General features: G+C 44.2%; 1 protein-coding gene across 2 annotated transcripts in view; it reads right to left on the bottom strand.

Moving 5' to 3' along the window:
- Positions 1–3,554: 3,554 nt before the first annotated feature.
- RHPN2 (rhophilin Rho GTPase binding protein 2) overlaps positions 3,555–22,035 on the bottom strand; it is a 37,521-nt gene continuing 19,040 nt past the window's right edge. For both annotated transcript variants that reach the window (XM_077310147.1, XM_077310148.1), the window contains exons 5-15: positions 20,161–20,238; positions 19,102–19,226; positions 17,728–17,894; positions 15,238–15,425; positions 13,616–13,772; positions 12,140–12,259; positions 10,737–10,931; positions 9,184–9,260; positions 7,404–7,550; positions 6,619–6,774; positions 3,555–5,949 (exon numbers count right to left, since the gene is read on the bottom strand). In XM_077310147.1, the coding sequence (XP_077166262.1) occupies positions 5,695–5,949; positions 6,619–6,774; positions 7,404–7,550; positions 9,184–9,260; positions 10,737–10,931; positions 12,140–12,259; positions 13,616–13,772; positions 15,238–15,425; positions 17,728–17,894; positions 19,102–19,226; positions 20,161–20,238 (1,665 nt within the window). In that variant the 3' untranslated portion in view covers positions 3,555–5,694. The remainder of the gene's footprint in view (positions 5,950–6,618; positions 6,775–7,403; positions 7,551–9,183; positions 9,261–10,736; positions 10,932–12,139; positions 12,260–13,615; positions 13,773–15,237; positions 15,426–17,727; positions 17,895–19,101; positions 19,227–20,160; positions 20,239–22,035) is intronic.

The following is a 22,035-nucleotide window of genomic DNA, read 5'->3' as shown; positions in this document are numbered from 1 at the left end:
TGAATGAAAGTCATATCTTTGACCATTGGCAACGTTTCTAGGTAACCAAATACCTGTGGAATTTTAGGTCATAGATCAGCCCGCTATTGTTCCCAGTCTTAGCTGATAGGAAGCGCATGTAGCATTTTTAAATCTGCTATTAAAATTATCTTGCTTATGAGAAACATTGTTCATTTTTTTTAAATGCATTCAGAATGCTGTTGATAGGAAAGTCTTTGGAACGTGAGGGCATGTTTTATAAACACATGTTGCAAACTCTGGGGTGAGGGAGAAATACCATGTGTCAATGTGACTATTGCAGCAATAATTCTCATTCCAGCCTCACTTGGGGATACTTACATCCAGCGACTGGGGGCAGGGGCAGTTCAGATAAAACTTTCTACAAAAAGAAAAGCCCCAGGTTTGTACAAAAATCTGAAACCTGAAAAAAGAAGCACGTTTGGTATGGGTTCGATCTGTGAGACATGGGAAATTAGGAAGGGGGGACGGACCCTGGGCCCAAGCGAGTCAATAGGAGGCCTGTTACAAAGGTAGCTTTACCTTACTGAGTGAATTGATCAGGTACAAATGGTTGATAAGGCTTCCTTCAGCAGCAGGATAAGCTATTATAAAGTTGGAGCAATTTACCTAACTTGATGTGCTTCCGTGCCCCCACCCAGCACCATCCTATATTCAACTTTATTGTGTGTCAGTCATGAAACCAGCACCAGGGGGCCACCCACAGGCAAGACAGCAGTCTAAACACACAAGTGAACTTTCCATCTATAGCACAGGTGATTTTATGGAACAGCTTAATAAACCCCATAAAGCCTGATGCCCAATAAACACATTCTAGGACCCCAGCAGAGAGTCAGTGGTGGAATTGGATACCAGCCTGTTCCGGATCCTGTGAGTTTAAAAATCACAGAGGGGATGGCTCGGGCAACACAGGAGGGTTTTCCAAATTACCCCCTCCCACTTGTTTCTTGTAACACATTATAGTCATTTGACAAATTAGATGTAGCCATTCGTCTTTTTATGACCTATGCCCCTTCTAATTATTTAAATGGCAAGGCTGTTGCAGTAGATTAAGCCAGCCAAAGAACCAGAGTAATCAAGAGTGGGAACTGTTAACTGCTAATGAAGTTAATGTCTGTCTGCTGATCTAGCCGCCTCTCTTACCTGAGTCTGAAATGGCTGCAAAGCTCCTTGGTGTACATAAGGATTTGTAAAAAGAATGGCCGTATCTGAGGCTGATGGCTGCCCCCCCATGGAGAGAACAACTGTTTACATTTCCTCTGCTGAGCATCACATGTCCAAACACAGAAGGAGGGGATATATGCCTTTATTCTTGCTACAGGATAGGTTACAAGTACCTCTATTATTGCTAGAGTTCACTATTGTTTAAGCACAGATGCATGGAAATTTCTCAGAGGAAAGAAGAGCTGTTTTTTTGTACCCCACTTTTTACTCCTCAGATGAGTCTCAAAGCAGGTTACGTTCGCCTACCTTCCTTCTCCCCACAACAGATACCCTGTGTGGTTTTGTAGTCTCCCTTGTGTTAAAATTGACCACTTGTGCCTTTTTTTTTTTTAAACCATGGTTCTCAAGAGAACTTTGGAACTCTTTATATACCCTGATTTATGAGATCCTGGAATCTACCAAAGAGGCTGGGAACTGGACTAGCAGAACCTCTGCCAAGGTTGCTTTGAGTCCCATGCTCACGTATAGCAGGAGAAAGGGTGAGGTACACAAAAACAAACAAGAAAAAAGTCACAGGATCAAGATGGATGCAACTGGATTCCCCCCCCCGCCTCTTTTTGAAGCAGATTATAGTCACTTGGCACCCTCATTCAAACTGGAGATGGGGGATTAACTCTTTTACCTTCACTAATCAAAACCAACCCTTTCCCTGATACTAGCCCTTTGAAGAAGACATCAACATCTCCTCCCTCACCCCCCTTTCGATGCTACAAAACAGCACGGGTAAATCAATTTCAATGAACCTTGTAGCAGTAAAAGGGTTGATTCCCTCCATCACACCAAACTGAATTGGGATTCCAGCAAAGCATTCAATTTTATAAGACCAGTAAGACCCCAGATCTCCCAGTCTTGGTTTTGATTTTTATTTATTTTTTTTACACAGGAGAAAGTACAAGGATTAGTTGAAGGGCAAGGCTCTTCCCTATTGCTGATGGGAAATTAAAGATTGTTTATTCAGAAAGGCATTCCCATTAGGGGACTCATTTGTTAAATTTACTGAGGGTGGTTTTATAATAACTGGGAGGCAGGTCATTCGCTTTCCTTAAATGCCAGGTTCCTGATTTGGTATTTACAGTGTGTCATGCTACCCCTTTTTAGTCGTTTTATAAATTGCCCTGAGTAAATCATTTTAGAAAAACAAGTCAAACACACTCATATGAATTATACAAAGCAGTTTCATAATTCGCATTCCTCTGTTTGACATGCACAGGCTACAATAGAATATGTTTAGAACAAATGCTCACAGAATGAAACGCTTACCCCTGGAAACAAAACAAAAAAATTCCATTTACAGAGTGGTGGCAGAATGGCAAAGACTTATGGTGCTTTTATGCTTTTATTAATGGTTGAAACTGTCAAACTTGTTGAAAACCACCCTGAGCCTGCTTGTGGAGAGGGTCAGCCTAGAAATTAAATTATAACTAAAATAAATTGGTGCAGAAATGCAAGTGGATGGTGGTAAATGTGTAAAGAAAAATCCAATACGTTCCCTTGGGTGGTAGCAGCCATGTTCCGTCACAGTTGCAATAAATGCTGTCTGGAGAAACATACTTTCCCCTAGATACAAATTCACTTGTGGGTGGTTGAAGAAATGCAGAATTCCAGGACGGAAGCACCTTTTGATGAGCACCCCCAAACACGGGGTGTGCTGGATGAGACTGCAGTAAGGTTACGACTGGAAATTCTCCTACCATGCAAGATGGCCACATTTCTCCATCTACATTAAGGAGGATTGCTACATACTAAGCCTACATAGTGTAAAGTTATTGTATCAGAGTGAGGGAGGCTGTAAGAACAGCTTTCCCTCTTCCTTTCTGCCTTGTTTGCAATAAAACTACCACCTCTTCTATAGCCTGAAGAGGCTTTCTGACTTTTGTTTTGACTTACATTGTACGTGGAGTCTTTCCCAAAGAATGAGGAAATGACCAACCTTTTCTGAGCTCCACAGAACATTAAGAAAGCACACCGCAGGAAGAATAACTGGAACACACCCTTCAAGGTCCAGTCACTTGTAGCAGCGGTGGCCAACATGTAGCATGAGTGTGCTGAACAATTCTAGGCACTTGTGGACGGAAGGAGGGTAGGGGGCTAGTTTCCACGGAGCTGGCCGCTTGCCAGCATCAGAAGGCTAGAGGCAAACATGATGACACTAAGATGTACAAGTGCAGGGGCTACATATGAACTGCAGCTTACCTTACAGGGGTCTTCTTAGGTAATATTTCAGCCAAAAGATTGGCTGATACTTCCCAGTGGGGTATTTAGCAGCACTAATAATCCATCTCCCCATGCCCATATAGACATCCAATCATCCGTGATTTGCTACACATTTTTATTATGTGCTAGGGTTGATTCCAGTTAATTCAAATATTGCACAACAGGAAAAAAAATTACAGGGCTGTCTAGGACTTCTTTCACAAAAGGGTAGGGGACAAAGCAAGTTAGATTAAGTCCACACAACATCAACGGTGACAGAAGAGTTAAACCATTTCATCCTTGTGTGTATTAAAAGGGAAGGGGGGGGAGAACGAAGTTATGCCTCACCGGAAGACGGCTGCAGGACGCATTCTTAAATAAACTTCAAAATTTATCTATTTACATCTATCACACAAACACAAGATCCTAAAAAGAAACAAGGATGAATATAAAAGGCGAAACCCAAGCTCCTTCTCTCCAGACTTTGACTTGGAACATCTGACGTTTCCCATCAAGGAAAGCAATCCTAACCCCGTGGTAACCAGGAAGGGGGGATATTTTCCCCACTAGTTACAAGAGAGTTAGGATTTCATCCATTTAAAATGTTTTGAGTATCAAACATCATAAGATCTACCTTGTAGACAATATTTCAGACTAACACTACCGTGTTAGCAACCCGCAATGTTAAAATGAATAGCTTAAAAAAAAATCACAAAAAATAATAATCATTTCCTGAAATATCCGACAACTTCCTAAATGATTCCTTGTTTAGAAAGGAGTTGATTACGCCGTAAGCTCCTCGGAACAGGACTTCTGCCAATCCATCAGTCAAAGCCATTTAAAAGTGGCAATGCGGGTCCTTTTCCAAGCAGATGGTGGCATGTAATCTGTAAGACTGTTCCTCCCATCCCGCTAATAGCCATATAGTCTGCCATCCGTTGTCCAATGCAGCAATCCTAGCTTTAGAAAGCCTCTGGAAGTTTCCTTAGTTATTGTTCAGATGTAAAGAACTACGCCAGCATGCAGCTGAGAAACTGAAGTGTGAAAAGTTAGGGTCGCTCTTTTGCTACAGTGCTATAGAAGTCGCTTCCCAGTGGCATCCGTCCCATAGTACTGCTATAGTGCTTAAAGGCCCACAGCAACCGTCTTGCATGATAGACCCATGGGAAAGCGGCTCTGTGGGCAACATTTAGAAGGTAATCAGGGTGACCACGTTTCCCAGTGTAGATTTATTAATCCACGCTTCATTAAATCCTCGTACTATCTGAATGCAGCTTCAGGTAAGCTTGGGGGCCACTTTAGGCATTCTGGAGCACAGCCAATGGGGACCACAGTGTGAGGAGAGGTGGGGATATAGGTGAAGGACACCTTTCTAAGCCCATTGACTCCACAGTGGACTCAGAAGGGTGTTAACTCTGCTTAGGACTGCATTGCTAAAATCCCTTCTCCCTTAATGGTCCTGACTGGAATTGGGCCTCTTGCACACAGGACTGTTAGAGAGAGAAAACAACAGAACTCCCAGTGTCTCATGGGGATTTTTTTAAGCCTTACACCATTATCAACCATCTTAGGTGCCAATTTCTCATGCTGTTCAGTTGGCTCTACACAAAATGGCAGGGCTGTAGCCTGGCCTCTAGTTCTTTGCCGCAACAGACTATAGTTTTCCTAGGTCCACCTATCCTTCTGTCTGCTTATTGAAGTTACAGCTCATTGTTGACACAGTGACACATTGATTTACACTTATAGGTTACACATTTTAAAAAATCCTTCATAGTTTCCCCCCAAAAAACTCTGTAGCATATGAAATATTCTATAAACAGTTTTGTATATATATATATATATTTTTACAAGAGAATCATGACAGACTTATAGAGGGAGGGAAAATTATTATTATTGGATTTATTTACCCGCCACGCTCAACGGGTTACACAGTAAAAAAACCCCACATGAGAACACACTGTAATATCCCCGTTAAAATTATGAACCCCAGTGGCAAAAGCTGTCCTCCTACCTGAGAAAGCCAGTAGCAGTTAGACAATTGCTTTCCTGTCCAAAGCTCTCAATGCCCTCCCAACAACTTCCTTCTCCAAAACTACAGGACCTTTACACATGACAGAGCCCTGGGCCAGAGTTCAGGCAACAGTGCCATTCAGTGAAATCACTCTAGATTTACAAGGCGACATTTCAGATTTATGGCACAGTTTTTTTTGGGGGGGGGGGGGGGGAGGTTTCCAGTTGACGACGCCTTCCTTTCCGGTCTCAGTACAATGAACCTTCCGAACTCAGGAGCGTAAAGGGAGATGCAAGTTTCTTTTTTGCCAAAGAGCTCCCGGTTACGACGGAGGGGAGACAGAGCGTGCTGGCTGCTTTCTGCCTGTTCTTTGTCCCCCAGCTCAGGAAGGATGGCTTTGGAGTCACTTTCTTGGTTGTGTCGATTTTGTCTTCTTCCATGGCCAAGCAGATCAAGGAGTAGGTTTTCTGCATCCCCACAGAGTACGTTGCACTTTTGTTATACTGCAATGGAAGGGGGTGGGGTATGAGCACATGGGGGGAAGAAGAGAGAATTCAGTCATCTGTAAAGGGTCACAACATTCAGAAGACAACAAAGGGCCACACAGCATGAACTGTTTTCCAAAGACGGGCTTCACCATTCTCTCATGTTAATTATAATCCCCAATGAAAGAAAAAGAAAAAGAAAAACAAAACAGGCCCGTCTAGACCTTCAAGAATTTTGCTTATTAGGTCCGGAGACGTCTAATCAACAGTCCAGAACTGAGTGCTTCTGAAAAGGGTTCTCCGATCAGTCTTAAAACTCTCCAAATAAATGGCCGGAATGGTCACTTGCTTGCATCTGAGGAAAACCTAAGACAGCTTCTGGAAAGGCAGAAGCTGGAAAATCCCTCCTTTGGTCTTTCAAACAACCTTTAAGGTATTCAACAGGCTCAAAACAAAAAACCTATCATGGAGCAATATTTAAAATGTGTCTAAGTGTCACCTGCTCCAATTTGGGCTCTCTCGCAGTTTCTTTCAAAAATAACAGTGATCTCTAGTATCTCACAAATGCCAGGCCCTATGTACATGTTGTAACAATTACAGGTATAATGTGATGTGGTTTGAACATGTAGAAATGCTACATAAATGCTAAGTACTGTTCCAGTATTGGACAACTGTCCTCATACTTACCATGGACGCATTCGCATCTTGGCAACTAATAACCTGGATGTCAATGTCCTGCCCTCTCAGGTTTTTGAACTTCTCCAAGATTTCACTCACGCCCAGCCACTTGCAATCCACACCTCCAATGGAAACCAGACAGTCTCCTTCTTTCAAGCCAGCCAACTGTAAGACAATGGAGTCCATCTTGAACATCACCTGGGACTTCCCTTCCCACACACCTAACATGACCATCAGTGTAGAACAAAACTCCACTAAGAGTGGTTGGGCTTTCCTTATCCTGCAGTAATCCTCATAGTGAAGGACCAAGCCAATCAAAAAGTCTAGAATTGTATTGAGGAGATCATCACTGCTTCCCAATATTATTGTAGTTTCCAAGGATTTCATTTCAGAAGTTTTACCATAACTCTGAGGAGCCAACAGAAGGGCTCACAGGCTGAGGCTGTCCCCTGATGCTGCCTCCTAACATTAGTGTTCCTGGCTGCATCTGGATATGGTGGTTCCCTTTACTCAACATGCCTAGTAGCCATTGATGAACTTTCCCTCCATGAATCCATCTAACCTTGTTAAATTATCTGTGCTCCTGGGTATCTGCTCCTGTGAATGCTACAGTTTAATTACATCTTAAAGTAAAGAACTATTTCCTTTTGCCTGGGATTCTCTTGTGCAGATTACATTTCAAATGCATTCTGTCCACAATTAATACTGAAGTCTGAATGTTTAATTTTAACCTCTGGACAAATACATCTAAGCCACATGTTGGAGACCTGGAAAACGAGAGAGGTTCTGCTTACTGCTGCTGGACAAGTTGGATCGAGACAGTAGATGTGTACTGGTGGGCCTCCTTTCACGGTGAATCCCAGACTGCCAGATTCACAATAGAAATTAATAGTGCGAGGGGCCGTCCACCTCTGCTTCGCTGAGAACACTGTCAACGGGCCCTGAAAGGTAAAACAGGGAAAGGCTTAACAGTGATCTAACAGAGAATTATAAACCAAGTAGTTAAAAAAAACCTCTTAGATACATATGTGCTCTCTGATCATGCATTACCCAGAAATTTCCTTGCAATGTTACGGAAGCCAGTGGTTTGCATGATGGTCCTCTCACACTCAGTACAGGAGTAACATAGTTTGATCTCTGAACTATGGCCAAGAGGTTGGGGATACACTTCCAGCACATGAGCTCTCCCCAATCCTCTTCTTTCGTACTTCAGATTCATACCTCCCACCCCCTGCTTAGCAGAACACCCACACTGAGTCCAGGATGAGCTTTCATTTTAAGCTGTTTTGAAGCAATTTCAAACCCCAGTTCAAAATTGACACTAGACAGTATCTACCCTAGGTGCAGGCATACTGGCTACTGCCCAAAAGGGAAAGGGATTCAAATGTAGGAGGAAGGAGAGGCATCTCAGATCGCTTAACCATGGTTAAAAGAGGCTGGGGAAAAGACAGTGAGTTAAATCCTGGGGGAAGAAATTTGCTAATGACAAAGAAGGGATGGTTTTTGCTGAGATTTTGACTCCCCCATTCATGCTGTTTGGGGAAGGGTATCCTGTGAATTAATTCATACTTTGGGAACAATGTCTTACAATTACTTTTGGGCTGCAGGAGGAGGAGGAAGGTCACGGTCTACAGACAGAAAATCCATTTGAGAAACATTTAGTAAGACAATCCAAACCTAGTACATCTGCATGAAACCTTCAAAACAGGACCTGCTGGTGGAAAAATCATTTATGTCGGGTTTATACCCCTCTTAATGCACAGGGCTTGGGGTGGATTGCATAGTCACACATACTATCAGGCTACAAACAAATGCAACCCTGAAGGAACATGTTCCAGCCTGCCAATTAAGATCTGCCTCACAAGCCCTGCTTCTGTGCCCCTGCCTTCAGAGGTATGAAAACCAGAGACAGGGCTTTCTCAGTGGTGGCACCTCATTTATAGCACACCTTTCCCCTTGAGGGTCACCTGGTACCAATACTGGTCTCTTTTTTTTTCCTGTTCACATTGGCTCTTAATTAAGGAGTCTTTTAAAACCATTTAGCCCGTAGCTGTTATTTTAAGCTGCTCCAATCATCTATGTCTTTATACTGAGGCTGGGTCTGCAAGCCGGATTTTAATTACTTTCCACGGTTTGTTCTTATTCTCCTACATTTTCTAAGAAGCCTCAGGCAGGGTCCCTGGAGAGGCCCTGTAAAAGTTTGCTAAATAAACAAAGCCAATGCCTTGACAGCCAGCGTTGGCTGGGATCCAAGCTGGGCCTGCCCAAACGTCACACGGCTCTAACTTGGAACAAGGGTTTACCCTCTTGCTGCTATTGAAGCACGCCTCTGACACAGAGCTGATTGTTATCAGACCACAAAAGTAATCATAAGCCATTAATAGTCATAAGCAATGAATGTGTGTGTGTGTGCGTGGGGGGGGAGACACTTCCTTAATGAGATATTAACACTCCAAGGCACTGAGCATTTCATTCAGAAGCCTGGTTAATTTCCCTTCAATGCAAGAAGGAATTCGGCCTCATTAACAGCAGAGACAAAACAAACATTAACAGGAAGCACAACTTCCTACCTACCAGCCTTTCAAAGAAGTCTTTGACTTTCACCTTGGAGAACAGGGGAGGAATCATTTCAATTTTATGTTCTGTCTTCGCTGTAAGGAAAAGGAAACCGAAACAATGAGTACATGCCCCAGCTAAGAACTTATAAAGGCTGATTGTATTAATTATTCCATTTTTCCTGTCCTTTATCTATTGAGTTCCATATAGCATTATCTATTGAGTTCCATATACTTCCTCCAGTGACAGAGTCCAAATCTGAACCCAATTCTCCTCAATCTAACACTCTACATCCCATAAGGCCCATTTCCGATGTCTTTTTTTGCCATCAAGTCACGCTAACTTAGGACAACATAGGATTTTTAAGGCAAAACCTGTACAGAGGTAGCCTCCCACTGCCTGCCTCAGCATCACAACCCTGGTATTCCTTGGAGGTCTCCCATCCAAATACCAGCCAGGGAAGACCCTGCTTAGCTTCTGAGATCTGACGGCATCAGGCTAGCCTGAGCTATTCAGGTCAGGGCCCTGGGTCTGTTAGTTGCATATATTTTTCCTTTTAATCCTAGACAGAAATGTCCTTCCTGAAATCTGCCTCTGTAAGTTAGAGGCTTACTCTGGGACCCGCAGTGAGTTTGTGGCTGAGGCAGAGATGCTCACACACCAGTTTTGGTGATGGAGACAGAAAAATACGTGTCCGTTGGGGCGGGTGGTGTCCACAGATAGTTTCTGAGCTTCAGAAGAACCATTGTTTTTTTCACTAAGGTAAAGGGTAAAGGTATCCCCTGTGCAAGCACCGAGTCATGTCTGACCCTTGGGGTGACGCCCTCCAGCGTTTTCATGGCAGACTCAATACGGGGTGGTTTGCCAGTGCCTTCCCCAGTCATTACCGTTTACCCCCCAGCAAGCTGGGTACTCATTTTACCGACCTCGGAAGGATGGAAGTCTGAGTCAACCTTGAGCCGGCTGCTGGGATCGAACACCCAACCTCATGGGCAAAGCTTTCAGACAGCTGCCTTACCACTCTGCGCCACAAGAGGCTCTTATTTTTTTCTACTAGCAAGCTGTAAAATCTCAAGTATCCATCATATTATCTGTAAGAATAAGTTAATCCCTGGACTTATTGAATCTTACACTAATTATGTTAATAAGGGGGAAATAACTCTTTTTTTTCCAGAAAGCTGGACATTACTATAGCATCAATGGGCCCTAATAGATTTACTTGCCAGAATGAAATCTGTGCTGCTGTGAGTTCGTAAGTTTCTAGAGAAGACAGTGTGCTCCCATGTCTGCCACGGTGGCAAAAATATAGAACTAATATGCTTCCCCAGAGTAAGGCTACCTTACCCTGCTTAACAACAGGGTCAGCCCCAGACCGAGGTGAGACTTGAAGCCTGGAATTCCTGGCGTGCTGCTGATTCTTTACAAAGCAGTCCTAAGCAGAGTTACACCCTTAAGCCCACTGACTACAGGAGATTTAGAGGGGTGCGGCTCTGTGCCCAGCTGCCTCGATAGGCGTTTAAGTACATGAAAGGCATTCACGTAAGAGGCACGGTGGTTTGAAAAGTACTTACGGAGTATATCAGGAGCCTGCACCAAGCTCAGGAAATCATCTTCCTGCTCCTGCTGGGAATATTTCAGACAGGAGCGCTTGTGTGCAACGGCCAGAATCTCCTGGAGGATCTCGATGTTCCGAAGCTTTTTGCATAAGCCACACACCCGCATGGCTTCTTCGTGGTGAACAATGGCTCTCCTCAAGTGGGCTTTCCCTGGAGAAGCAAAAGCACAGCTTCATGAAAAGGGATTGTCCTGTTAACTTTCTGCCCTTTCCTCTGCCACCGCATCAACAGAAATGAGCCTCACTGCATCAGCTCTTTAGACAAATGTCATCCTCTTTCCCAGGCAGAAGGCTCAGTGCCAGTTTCAGTAACGGAATCTTCCCATTGTCATGGCTCAAAGATCCAATACAAGTCGGAGGATTGTTGAGCTGAGTACGGAAGGAAGTGTCCTTTCAGCAAAAAGGCCTGGCTGTCTCTCAGTACGGCAAAGGTGAATCTCAATCTACCCCAGATGTCCTCAACCAGGGTTTTGTGAAACCCGGGGGTTTCTTGACGGCCCGGGAAGGGTATCCCAAATGGATGGGACTTAATTTTATATTTAAAAAAAAAATTGTTAAAAATGTGAAGCAGTAGATGAGCAATTGGGATGTGAGTGTCCTGCATAGTGCAGGGGGTTGGACTAGATGACCCAGGAGGTCCCTTCCAACTCTATTATTCTATGATTCTATGTATTAGGTGATATGACCATTTATGCTTATGTCAACCCCCCCCTCCCAAAATAGCCAATGATAGGCCTGGAGGGGTGAGAAGGGGAGGGGAGTCAGGTGGGCAGGTACACAGCTATGCCTCACAACCATCTTCTGCACAATTGTGCCACTTCTGGGGTTTCTCAACGCCTGAATAATGTTTCAGGGGTGTCTCAATGGTAAAAAAGTTGAGAAAGGCTGATCTACCCAAACACAGTCTTGTCTTGATCTGCTGTCTGTGGAGCTCCGTAACAGATAAAACCTGCATGCACGGACCTAACACCAAACCACATTCAAGGAAGTCTTTTTACAGTTTGGTGTGGAATTTGGGTTGACAAGCCATTGCATGCAATTGGATGGTGAACTAGAAGCAGAAACCATATGGATTTAATTTGCAAACCATGTTTTATGCTCTAAGAAATAATGCAGTGTGGTCATTTTAGACTTAATGGTCTTACCGAAGTCTGCCTTATCATGATAATATAGAATTTGAATGTTTGCTTTTGGGTGACCCCCTACTGAGCCTATGAGTCCTCTCCCCCCCTGACTTTCACCTCAAAGCTCAGCCCCACAACTAGCCCTATAACCCAGCATGGGTTCTGAACTTCAGTTAGTGCAAACTGTGGCAAAACAATGCACAAGTTTAACCAAGGCACCGTTCCTTGTGCTTACCCAGTTGTTTGCGCAGATCTCTGTCCCTCAAAAGGGTTAATGGGGTCAAGCCTTCAGGCATGTGGTCATAGAGCTGGGAGAAGGCTTTTTCCTGCTGGTCTTCATCATCACTCTGGTGCACTGGGAGGGCGCAAAGATAAAGAACAGGTCAAGGAGGGGTAGTCAAACTGCAACCCTCCAGATGTCCATGGACTACAATTCCCATGAGCCCCTGCCAGCAAACCCCTGATGTAAAGTATTTGCTTGATTTCGTTCCCATCTGCTTCAGATTCCTTCAAGCCTGCTAAGGGAAGGAGTGGTTTGAAATGCTTCCAAACAATCTCCGCAACTTGTTTTCCTGGGGGATTACCATGAGCATTGTTCCGATTGTTCACAAAACTGGTTTTACAGCCAGAGGCCTGAATACCATCTCTTGTTCACCCAAGGTCACTTTACTCAACATGTCCAGTATCTTTTTCTTCTTTACACATAAACACACAGGAAGCTGCCTTATACTGAAGGACCATCAAAATCAGTAGTGTCCGTTCAGACCAGCAGTGGATCTCCAGGGTCTCTGGCTAAGGCCTTTCCCATCTCTTCCCACCTGGGTCCTTTTAACTGCAGAGGCTCTACCACTGAGCCACAGCCTTTGAAGACCTGACAAATCTTTGCTCACCATAACAAGCCAACTGGTTGTATGTTGGTTTCAGACTGTAAATTCCTTGGGGCAAAGACTTTTATTATGTGCTTTTCAGGGTGACATAATGAAATTATTGGGAGGGAGGACAGGGAAGCCTTTCCTTCCTGCAAGCTCCAATTGGAAACCTTATCTCAAATACGGGCATATTGTATTCCTCTAATGCTGCATGGAGTGATTCAGACTCTTCTTGACCAGTGTAAATTAGTGGGCGGTATGAACAGTGGCCTGGAGTCATTGTCATCTGCAGCAAATGCCTGTAGCAATAAACCTATTGTGTAAAAGCAGCATCCGTTGTCTATCGTACCTGCCTTCTGGAGTCTGCACTCACCTAGTTTCATGCTGACTATTTATTTCAAAGGCATGGTTGCAGAAGTCCAAAATGCCCCATTAACAGAGACCAAAGAGCATGCTTTTTTTACTTAAAGATATACTTAGGAAAATGCACATTAAAGACCGTCACATTATACAATATAATTTACAGCTCAAAATGATCCTTCAGCAACACATGAAACAACAGTCAGTGCTTGAACTGGCCCCTTGAGTGTTTGTGAGCACAGGCCCAAATGCATAAAAGTGATTATGGATCCATCATACAAGTGTTTAATTCCCCAAGATTTGCAAGGGGACCAATGCTCCCGGATCTGTAATTCTGACACATGCCCTGACAATCTTTTTAAAAAAATCCTCAAAAAGGCAATAGATGGACAAAAAAAAATTACACAGCCCATTTCTCTTGAGCTGCGACTACAATCATTTTGCACAGGCATGTAAGAGAAAAGAACTGAACTAATTCTCACATTGGTGGTCGCTCAGAATCGTGGCAATGAAGTAATGAGCCAAAGCTCTGAAGTGGTCTGACTTGATTTGGGCCAGTTTCGACCAAGAGTAAGGGATGTTCTCCTTGACTGGAGCTTGATTCATTGCTGTGTTAACCAGCATGTAGATTTCTCCAACCTGAAATGCAGAACAATGTTAAAGTTGAGGTCACCGTCCTTAACCATGACAACAAACTGGCTCTCAGTGAAACCACTATTTGGCAACTCTGTGTACTGAGAACTCATGGCAAAGGTGAGTTCCAAACTAGGAATTCCCCTGTTCTTGGGTCAGTTTCTTTAAGATCTTGGACAAGTCACTGGGCCTCATTGGAGGCTCTTAATCCTTGCCTTCTGTCTACCTGTTTCCCCTTCTGCACTTCTTTTATCACTGCCCCAAACATTCTTTAAATACCCCAACAACTGGAAAGTTAAAATTTCACATTTTTTGCATAGATATTAAAGGAGAACAAACATGACTGCACACTGACCTGGCTTTTGACTTGGCATTGTGAACTATATCCCTGCCTTAACATAATCCGGCAGAATGATTGGTTGGGGCCAAAGATTCAGTGGCCTTTATACAGAAGGAGAGTTATTAGCAGATGGCTGGTTTAATAATCAGGAACTTTTGCTTCCCAAGGGCTAGATTACAATCTGGATTTAGGTCAGGAGCATAATTGAGAAATGCCAGCTTTTGACAGTGGCAAAGCAAGCTTTGGATCAGACAGCTTCAAAGTCACAAATTGAATGACCTTTGTTTGTTGCTACCAACTGGTCTTCCTCTGCTCACCAGATTATGCAGTTTCACTAAAGAATGTAACTTCTCATAGGCTTGATTCAGGCTATCCCTCAAAATAGGAATGCTTAGATGGAAATCCTCGCCTGCCATTCAGAATTCTGAGAGTCAGAATTAATCAGAATTGAAAACGGGATTCCCATCCGCACTTTTCTGGTAATGAAACCGTTATTCTGCAAGCTCAGTGTACCAAAAGCCCAGGCAGGCAGAGATTCATATTTTATTAACAAGCAAGCTGCAAGGGGATATAACCTCCAAGCTCAGGACTACTAAGAACCATGTGGCGTTTGTAGGATTTTGATTAATGTAACCGAGTTGAGTTGAAGGGTTAATCCCGCCCTCCCCTCTATCTAACCTGGATCTGAATCAGAGCAATACATGCATGCAATATATGCCTTTTACAAACAAAAGCATGTCTGCAATCTTTGAAGAGGAGTTGCTTTTTATACCCCACTTTTCACTGCCGAAAGGGTCTCAAAGTGGCTTACAATCACCTTCCCTTTCTCTCCCCACAACAGGCACCCTGTGAGGTAGGTGGGGCTGAGAGAGCCCTGACATTACTGCTCTGTGAGAACAGCACTATCAGTGCTGTGACTGGCCCAAGGTCACCCAGCTGGCTGCATGTGGAGGAGCGGGGAATCAAATCCCCTGAATCTCTCATCTCCTAAATTACACTCAGCCGGCAATCTGTTCCCATTAAAGGGTGCTTGAGTTCAAGCGGACACAAGATTTTAGGAAAGCTCTCATTCACACATACATATCAGTGCTTCTCAATGTGACCAGATGCACTCATGAACCGGAAGCCTACCTTGGCAACTTCCTGGGCCAGTTTCACTAGTGTGAAAAACTCATTCCGTATCCCGGGAAGGCAGATCTGCTCAAAGACGCACTCCTGAGCTTGCGCGAGCATCATCTTGACCAGCACGCTCAGCATGGCGGGGCTCATATCGTAGCTGGGAGTGTGAGTGAAGGTCTCTTTTAGATAATTCAGAACGCCTGGAGGGGGAAGGGGAAGCAAGTTCATTGTACATCTTTTCACAAGTCAACAGATAAAACTGAAATTAAGATTATGCCAACAGCTGTTCCATTTTTTTTTGGGGGGGGGGAATTACTAATTTAGGCATCAATGTATCTTGAGTACAGATTTAAAGTTCTTTTAAATCCTTACTATCAGGAACCTGTTGCCAAGAATAAGGTGTACAAAAGGCTGTATTATCCTCTCAATTTCCAGTGATTTAAAACCAAAAAGGCAATGAGAAATGGGATGGAGTGATTTTCCTTGTTGCGGCTTGTTCCTGGTGTGGCTGCTGATAAGCAGCAATGAGCTTCCACAGGGCAGGTTACCCTGCAGCTTCCCGACCGCTAGGCCCCCAACAGAGCCGCACTCCCTTCTGCTGGCCACTGGGACTTCTGGATCCTTTTAGATTGGACCTAAGGTACTGTTACAAGTCATATAACGTTCCCATTTGTGTACCAGCAAATGCCGGCAGGGGCTCATGAGAATTGTAGTCCATGGACATCTGGAGGTCCATAGGTTGACTACTCCTGCCCTAAAAGTATGGTGGTTGGGAGAGAGAAAAAAGAATAGGAAGGGCCATTTAGAAGCTGGAGGAAGAGGAACAGCCCTGAATGACTGAGCCCTGGAACCCTTCCATGAAGGCCCTGAAATGCGGCCCAATGCCGTTCCCAAGCGGCAAGCAAAGCGGAACAGCGTGATCGGCGAAAGAGCTAGGACAACATCCAGTTCTCTAAGGAACTATCCTGTTGAAAATTAAAAACAAACATTTGCTGTACCATAAATGCTAAAGTAACTCTTGATGGGGTTGAAGTCTAATCTCCAGAACACATCTCACCCGACTGGTTGGTCACGTATTACCAGCAAGTCTTTGACTGCCCAGTAACTTTGAAAAACAGTCCGCGACGTCATTCAGAGGTATGAATCCCACCCATCCCCAGTGTGCTTCTAAAACTGGCACTTATTTATTTATTTATTACATTTGTACACTGCCCTCCCCTAAGGCTCAGGGCGGTTCACATAGAACTAAACAGAAAAATACACTGAACTCAGTTATAACAGTAATAATAACAAGAAACAGGGAAATAACATTTTAATGTAGCAAACAATCTGACAGACCCATCGTTGGCCATACCTGCCGTGTTGGTTCAAGGGAGGGAGGTTCAGGGGCCCAGTAGATATTGTTTCGTTTTGGGTGACCTCAACCAAATGCCTGGTGGAGGAGCTCCCTTTTGCAGGCCCTGATTAGTTCCATTAGGGCCCTGATCTCTTCTGGGAGCTCATTCCACCAGGTGGGGCCCAGGACAGAAAAGGCACTGAGGTCAAACAGACTTCCTTGTGGACACGGATCACTAGCTGGTTGGAGGTGGCAAACATGGAAGGGTGGTCCTTCAAAGTCAGTGTTTGAGGGGAAAAGCTTCCCGTGTCCTATTAGAAAGTTCATTTGCACGGCTTTTTAAAAACTATCATTCTCCAGGTCTCACAGAAAGTGCCAAGCAAAATTCAGATAAAAACATGCCAAGCCCTTCTTCTCTCAAAGGCCAAAAGTAACGTACTGAGATCCCAGTGATTCCTCTCACGGTTTTCACGCAGGGTTTTGTTTATGGGTAAAGTCTGGGGCAACAATCTTCACTTTGTCTACAGACAATGCCGCTACCTGCACATGCTTGAAACTGCAGGACACAGAGTGTCCTTAATACGGACTCCAGCTACAACTAGGTTGCTTCTGAGAACCTAAAATTTGAGGGCACACACACACAAAAAAGTTTTTAGACCTAGGACAAAATTGTATTACCACCTTTGGGGCATGGTGGAGTAGAGTAAAAATTATAGCTGCTCTGAACCACTAGTATTATAGAAAGTGATGTTCCATTTGGTGCAATGCTACAGGAGTTACAGCACAACCAAGAAAGAGCAACGACTGTGAGGACAGAAGAACAGTTCATAATGGACCACAGTCACCTAGAGGCCCTCAAACCCACAGCGTCATTAATTGTTAACCACAGCATTAATTCTGCCTGGAGTTAAATGAGTTATTCCGACGGCAGCCCTGGATTTGGAGGGGAAAAGGTTAAAACTAAAATTTGAAAAGGAATGTTTAATTAAAAGCTGGTCCCAAATCCCCTTAATAGCCTTTCGAGCTTTAATCCTGCTTTTCTCCGTGTGTCTAAATTGCTGTGAAATTAAGCTAAGAAGCTCAGGCTGAAATGTAGACGTTTCCTTTGAAGAGAGACCATCAACAAAGAAGCCATAAGCAATAAGTTGCGACACGCAGCACTGTACCTGCAGCTCTCTGGAAAGTGTCAATTGCCTTCTGGAGCCCCTCCTGCGTCTGCCGGTTGCATCTCACGCCAATCTGTGTGTAGAGAGCTCCTATGTTAAACAGGACACTGGCTTTTTCAAGCGACAGGTTCTTCTGGCAGACGGGGACTCCCGTGAAAGAGTCATACCTTTATTGAGTGGGGGGGAAAGTAAGAGTTTAAAATAGAGAATTCAGGAAAGGAACACCTAGGGCTTTTCACTAATTCAACTTAAGGTCTGGGCCCTGTGTATCTAAGGGACCGCCTATCTTTATATGCTCCCTGGAGGACACTCTGCTCTACAACTATTAACCGGCTGATGATTCCTGGCCCAAAAGAGATCCGACTGACCTCAACCAGGCCCAGGGCCTTTTTGGCCCTCGCCCCTGCCTGGTGGAAGGAACGCCCAGAGTATATCAGGGCCCTGACGGAACTAACACAGCTCTGGAGGGCCTGCAAGACAAAGCTCTTCCGCCAGGCTTCTGGATGAGGCCAGGTCAGACATATAAATACACAAATAATATAATGGACCTCCCCCGGTCCAATTCACCAGCTCCTGTCTACCCCGAGAAGAACAATATGGGGATATCGCCAAATGTCTGCTCAGAGATTTAATTATTTATTTCACTTCATTGTTTTAACGATTTTTTAACCGCTGTGTATTTTAACCATGTTGAAAACCGCCCCGAGACAGCTATGCCAAACCAACAAGGAACCAGTGAAGATGTGACTTTGGTCACTCGACTTATCGCACAGCAAAGATACTGAAAGAATGCCTCTGGGATACTGTGCTCCCGACAGCGTTACTGGAGAGGTCTCTCTTAATTAGGGATTTTGTTTGCATCTAGTTTCAAATCCTTGATGGCTCTGGTTTCCTTCAGCTCTGGCTAATGGGGGATGCCAGCCTTAATCTTGGCTGAAGGGGGAGGAAGTTGGGAGCAGGAGCAGATAGACCATCTTGAGGCCTGCACCCAACCTCTTACCCATAATTAAGAGATTAACGTTACATCCGTACCAGACCCAGCCTGGTGCTTTGACTAAAAGTCAACAATAATCCCAAATGAGAGCACATAATGCAGCTGAAATTGCTGAGCTTTGCAAACGGGAGAGCACATTTTTGCATGTGTGTCTCTGTGTGTTTTAAAGCGTGACACACCCCCTCTTCGCAACGCTCGACTAGACCCCTAAGAGCTTTTTTGGCTGGGAGGCAAGTTCCCCTTCACAAGGAACTAGCCTGGGTTCAGTTTCAAAGATGGCAGAACTATGTATCAAGTCAGCTTGAACCCAGTATCAACAGTATTCCATTTCGGGGATGTTGGGGCGGGGGGGGGGGGGGGGGAGAAGAAGAAACACTTACCAGGTAAATAAAATCCCCAGGTTTCTGCTTGGCGAGAAAAATCTGTTTTCCACAAAGCCCAGTTGAAGAAAATAGCTCATCAGCATCTCAACTCCAGACTCATCTCTGCTGGGTGTACGGCAGGCCTTACGAACAAACAACACCCATTAGGTGTAATATATCAACATACCACCGCATAATTGCCTCTACACTGTCCCCGTAGGTGCAAACAGTCCTTTGGGTGAAGGAAAACCCATTAATGCCTGCTCTCAGTCATCCTGTCTCACCCACTTCACAGGCCAACCATCCTTTTCCAGCTGCCCTGTTCCCCACATGAAACTCAGAATTTCAGTGACTCAAATAATTTATAACAAACCTGCCACACAGATTTATCCTTCTTTTAATTCAGGGGTAGTCAAACTGCAGCCCTCCGGATTTCCATGGACTACAATTCCCACGAGCCCCTGCCAGCAAATGCTGTCAGGGGCTCATGGGAATTGTAGTCCAATGACATCCGGAGGGCCGCAGTTTGACTACCGCTGCTTTAATTAAACAATTGTATTTCTACAGTTAATATTTTCCATAAAGGAAAACTTGAAATGGGAGGTAGCCCTCCACTTTGTTAAGGCAACACAAAAATATCCTGGTCCTTTCTCCATCAGTCACAGGACAGCGTACCCAAGCGGTGATCTTAGTCTCCCAAACAACCTTGCAAGGTAGGCCAGGCCAAGGGAGAAGCAACCTGAGTAGAAATCGAAACCCCAAAATCTCCCAAGTCCAACACTCTGTTCACAAGGAAACCAACTAGGGTTGCCAACTCTGGGTGGGGAAATTCCTGGCAGGTGTGGTTTGGGGAGGCATCTCTGTGGGGTATGATGTTACAGAGCCGACCCTCTAAAGCAACCATTTTCCATCTCCAAAGTCTGGAGATCAGTAGTAATTCCAGGAGATCTCCAGGTTCCACCAGAAGTCTAGCCACCCTAGACACCACACTGGCCCTAAGCAACCCTAAATATTTTAAGGAGTGTAGCAAGTTCTTGGAAAATCAATTGCAGCAGTTCTTAAAGAGCCTTGGCTTACTTGTCGCAAATCCATCAGATCTGCTATTTCATCTTCATATTCAGAACCATCTTCACTGTAGTGTTCCAGAATGAAATCCTGAAAAGAAAACATGCCGAATAACAGTAGAGTAATTGGGTAATAACTGAATCTCACACAACCGAACACTAGCTTGGACATTTCTCAAACAGACTCAGAAAGGGGGTCTGCATGTCTAATATGGCTGAAGACCAGCAAATCCCACAGGCCAATATATGCATAAGTAAATGGCTAGTACGAAGAAGAATTCATTTTCCAGGGGCTCTAATTAGATACACCTGAAATAAGCATGTGCCTTAAGTATGTTATGCCTAAGCTTAAAATGGGCTTTCTCTGAAGTCATGGAGCTCAAAGGCTAATTATGAAAACAGCCCCTAGTTCCACAGTGGAAAATGCAGGATAGGAAGCTTTTTGTCAAATAACCTCAAGCCCAATGGAGGAAATGCCCAGAGAAGTCCTCACCCAGTGCTAGCCAGGTATGTATGGTAGCATCATTCTCTCTAGCATGAGTCCATCATTTGAATCATCTTTCTTGACTAATGTTTTGGCAGATTGTTTGGTTTTTTTTGTAGGGGGGGGGTTGATCATACCCATTCTGAAAACTTAAACGGCTTTATAAAATACTGACGCTGCTAGTCACCATTATGCAACATGAGTGACGTTTTCTGGCTCTCTGCGGTCAAAATTAACCAGGAACTCTGCATGTTACCCTTGCTATCCTACTTCCTTTCCTCCGCTGATAATTAATGGCTGGACTGTCTATGACTGTCGAAATTAAAAACGTAACTGCCCAGCTGCCAAGCCCAGAATTCTGGGAGGGACTTGTTGGCTGGTTGTTTTGCTGCAGCCAATGGTTGCCAAATTCATTTCCTTGCTCTTGGCAAAAACAGCCTTCTCTTTGTGGTGTCATTTCGTCATCCAGGGAATGACAGAAAGATAAATGTTACATGGGATCCAGGTAGCTATTTCATGCAACCCTAAGATTTGGACATGTCCAGTGCGACTGGGGGGTAGGGTGATGAACATCTGCCCTCTCTAGGGCAGCTTGTTATGGGACTGGGGGCAGTTTACATTTACATAAGCTGATTGTGTGGTTCTCAGGCTCTGCAAAATTGATGGACTTTTGATTCTGAAGCATTAAAACTACACAACAGAGTGAAGCCCAAGAGTAAAGCCCAAAGCTACACTGTGTAGCTTTCTGACATGGTCATTGAGAGAAAAAGGCTGGGAAGATGTTTTTTTTAAGTGTCTGATCTCATTCATGGTGTAAATATTTGCACAGCTTCCTAAGCGCACCAGGCAGAACCTCGATAAACATCTTTCTTTTTTTAAAAAGGTGTCACATGAGTTATGAAATGCACAGAAGCCACAGAGTCTTTTGAACAAAATCCACGATCAAAGTCTGCCTGACTGAGCCAGCAATATGTTCCCTGTTCAAATTGTTTCTGATCTTTGGCTTCATTAACTTATGCCAACAGATTTCAAAATTAGACCAATCCTGTCATATTTTGAACTGGCCCAAAAGGGCTCAGCAGGCTTAAATTTGGGGTGGGTGGGGGATATTACGAACTCAGATAGCACATCAAATCTCTGAGACAGAACTATAAAACCTTCCAATAATCAGACCGTAAAAACCAAGGAACTGAAAAAAAGCCTACAGGTGAAGCCATAGTCCCTCCCACCACAAATCTGTGATTTACAGGAAGCCTTGATTGACAGGGCAAGAATTGCTGTATTTTGTAGACAGCGCAGGTATGATTTCCAATTTCAAGTTTGCCAGGACCTGACTGTGTACGGCTTTAAAGGTTAACACCAATACCTTAAAAGTGGATTTGGAGTTCAACTGGGAGCCAGTGC

The sequence above is a fragment of the Paroedura picta genome, chromosome 14, assembly GCF_049243985.1.
Source record: "Paroedura picta isolate Pp20150507F chromosome 14, Ppicta_v3.0, whole genome shotgun sequence".
Lineage (NCBI taxonomy): Eukaryota > Metazoa > Chordata > Lepidosauria > Squamata > Gekkonidae > Paroedura > Paroedura picta.
Note: the sequence above shows the minus strand (reverse complement) of the source record. Positions and strands in the feature narration are given on the sequence as shown.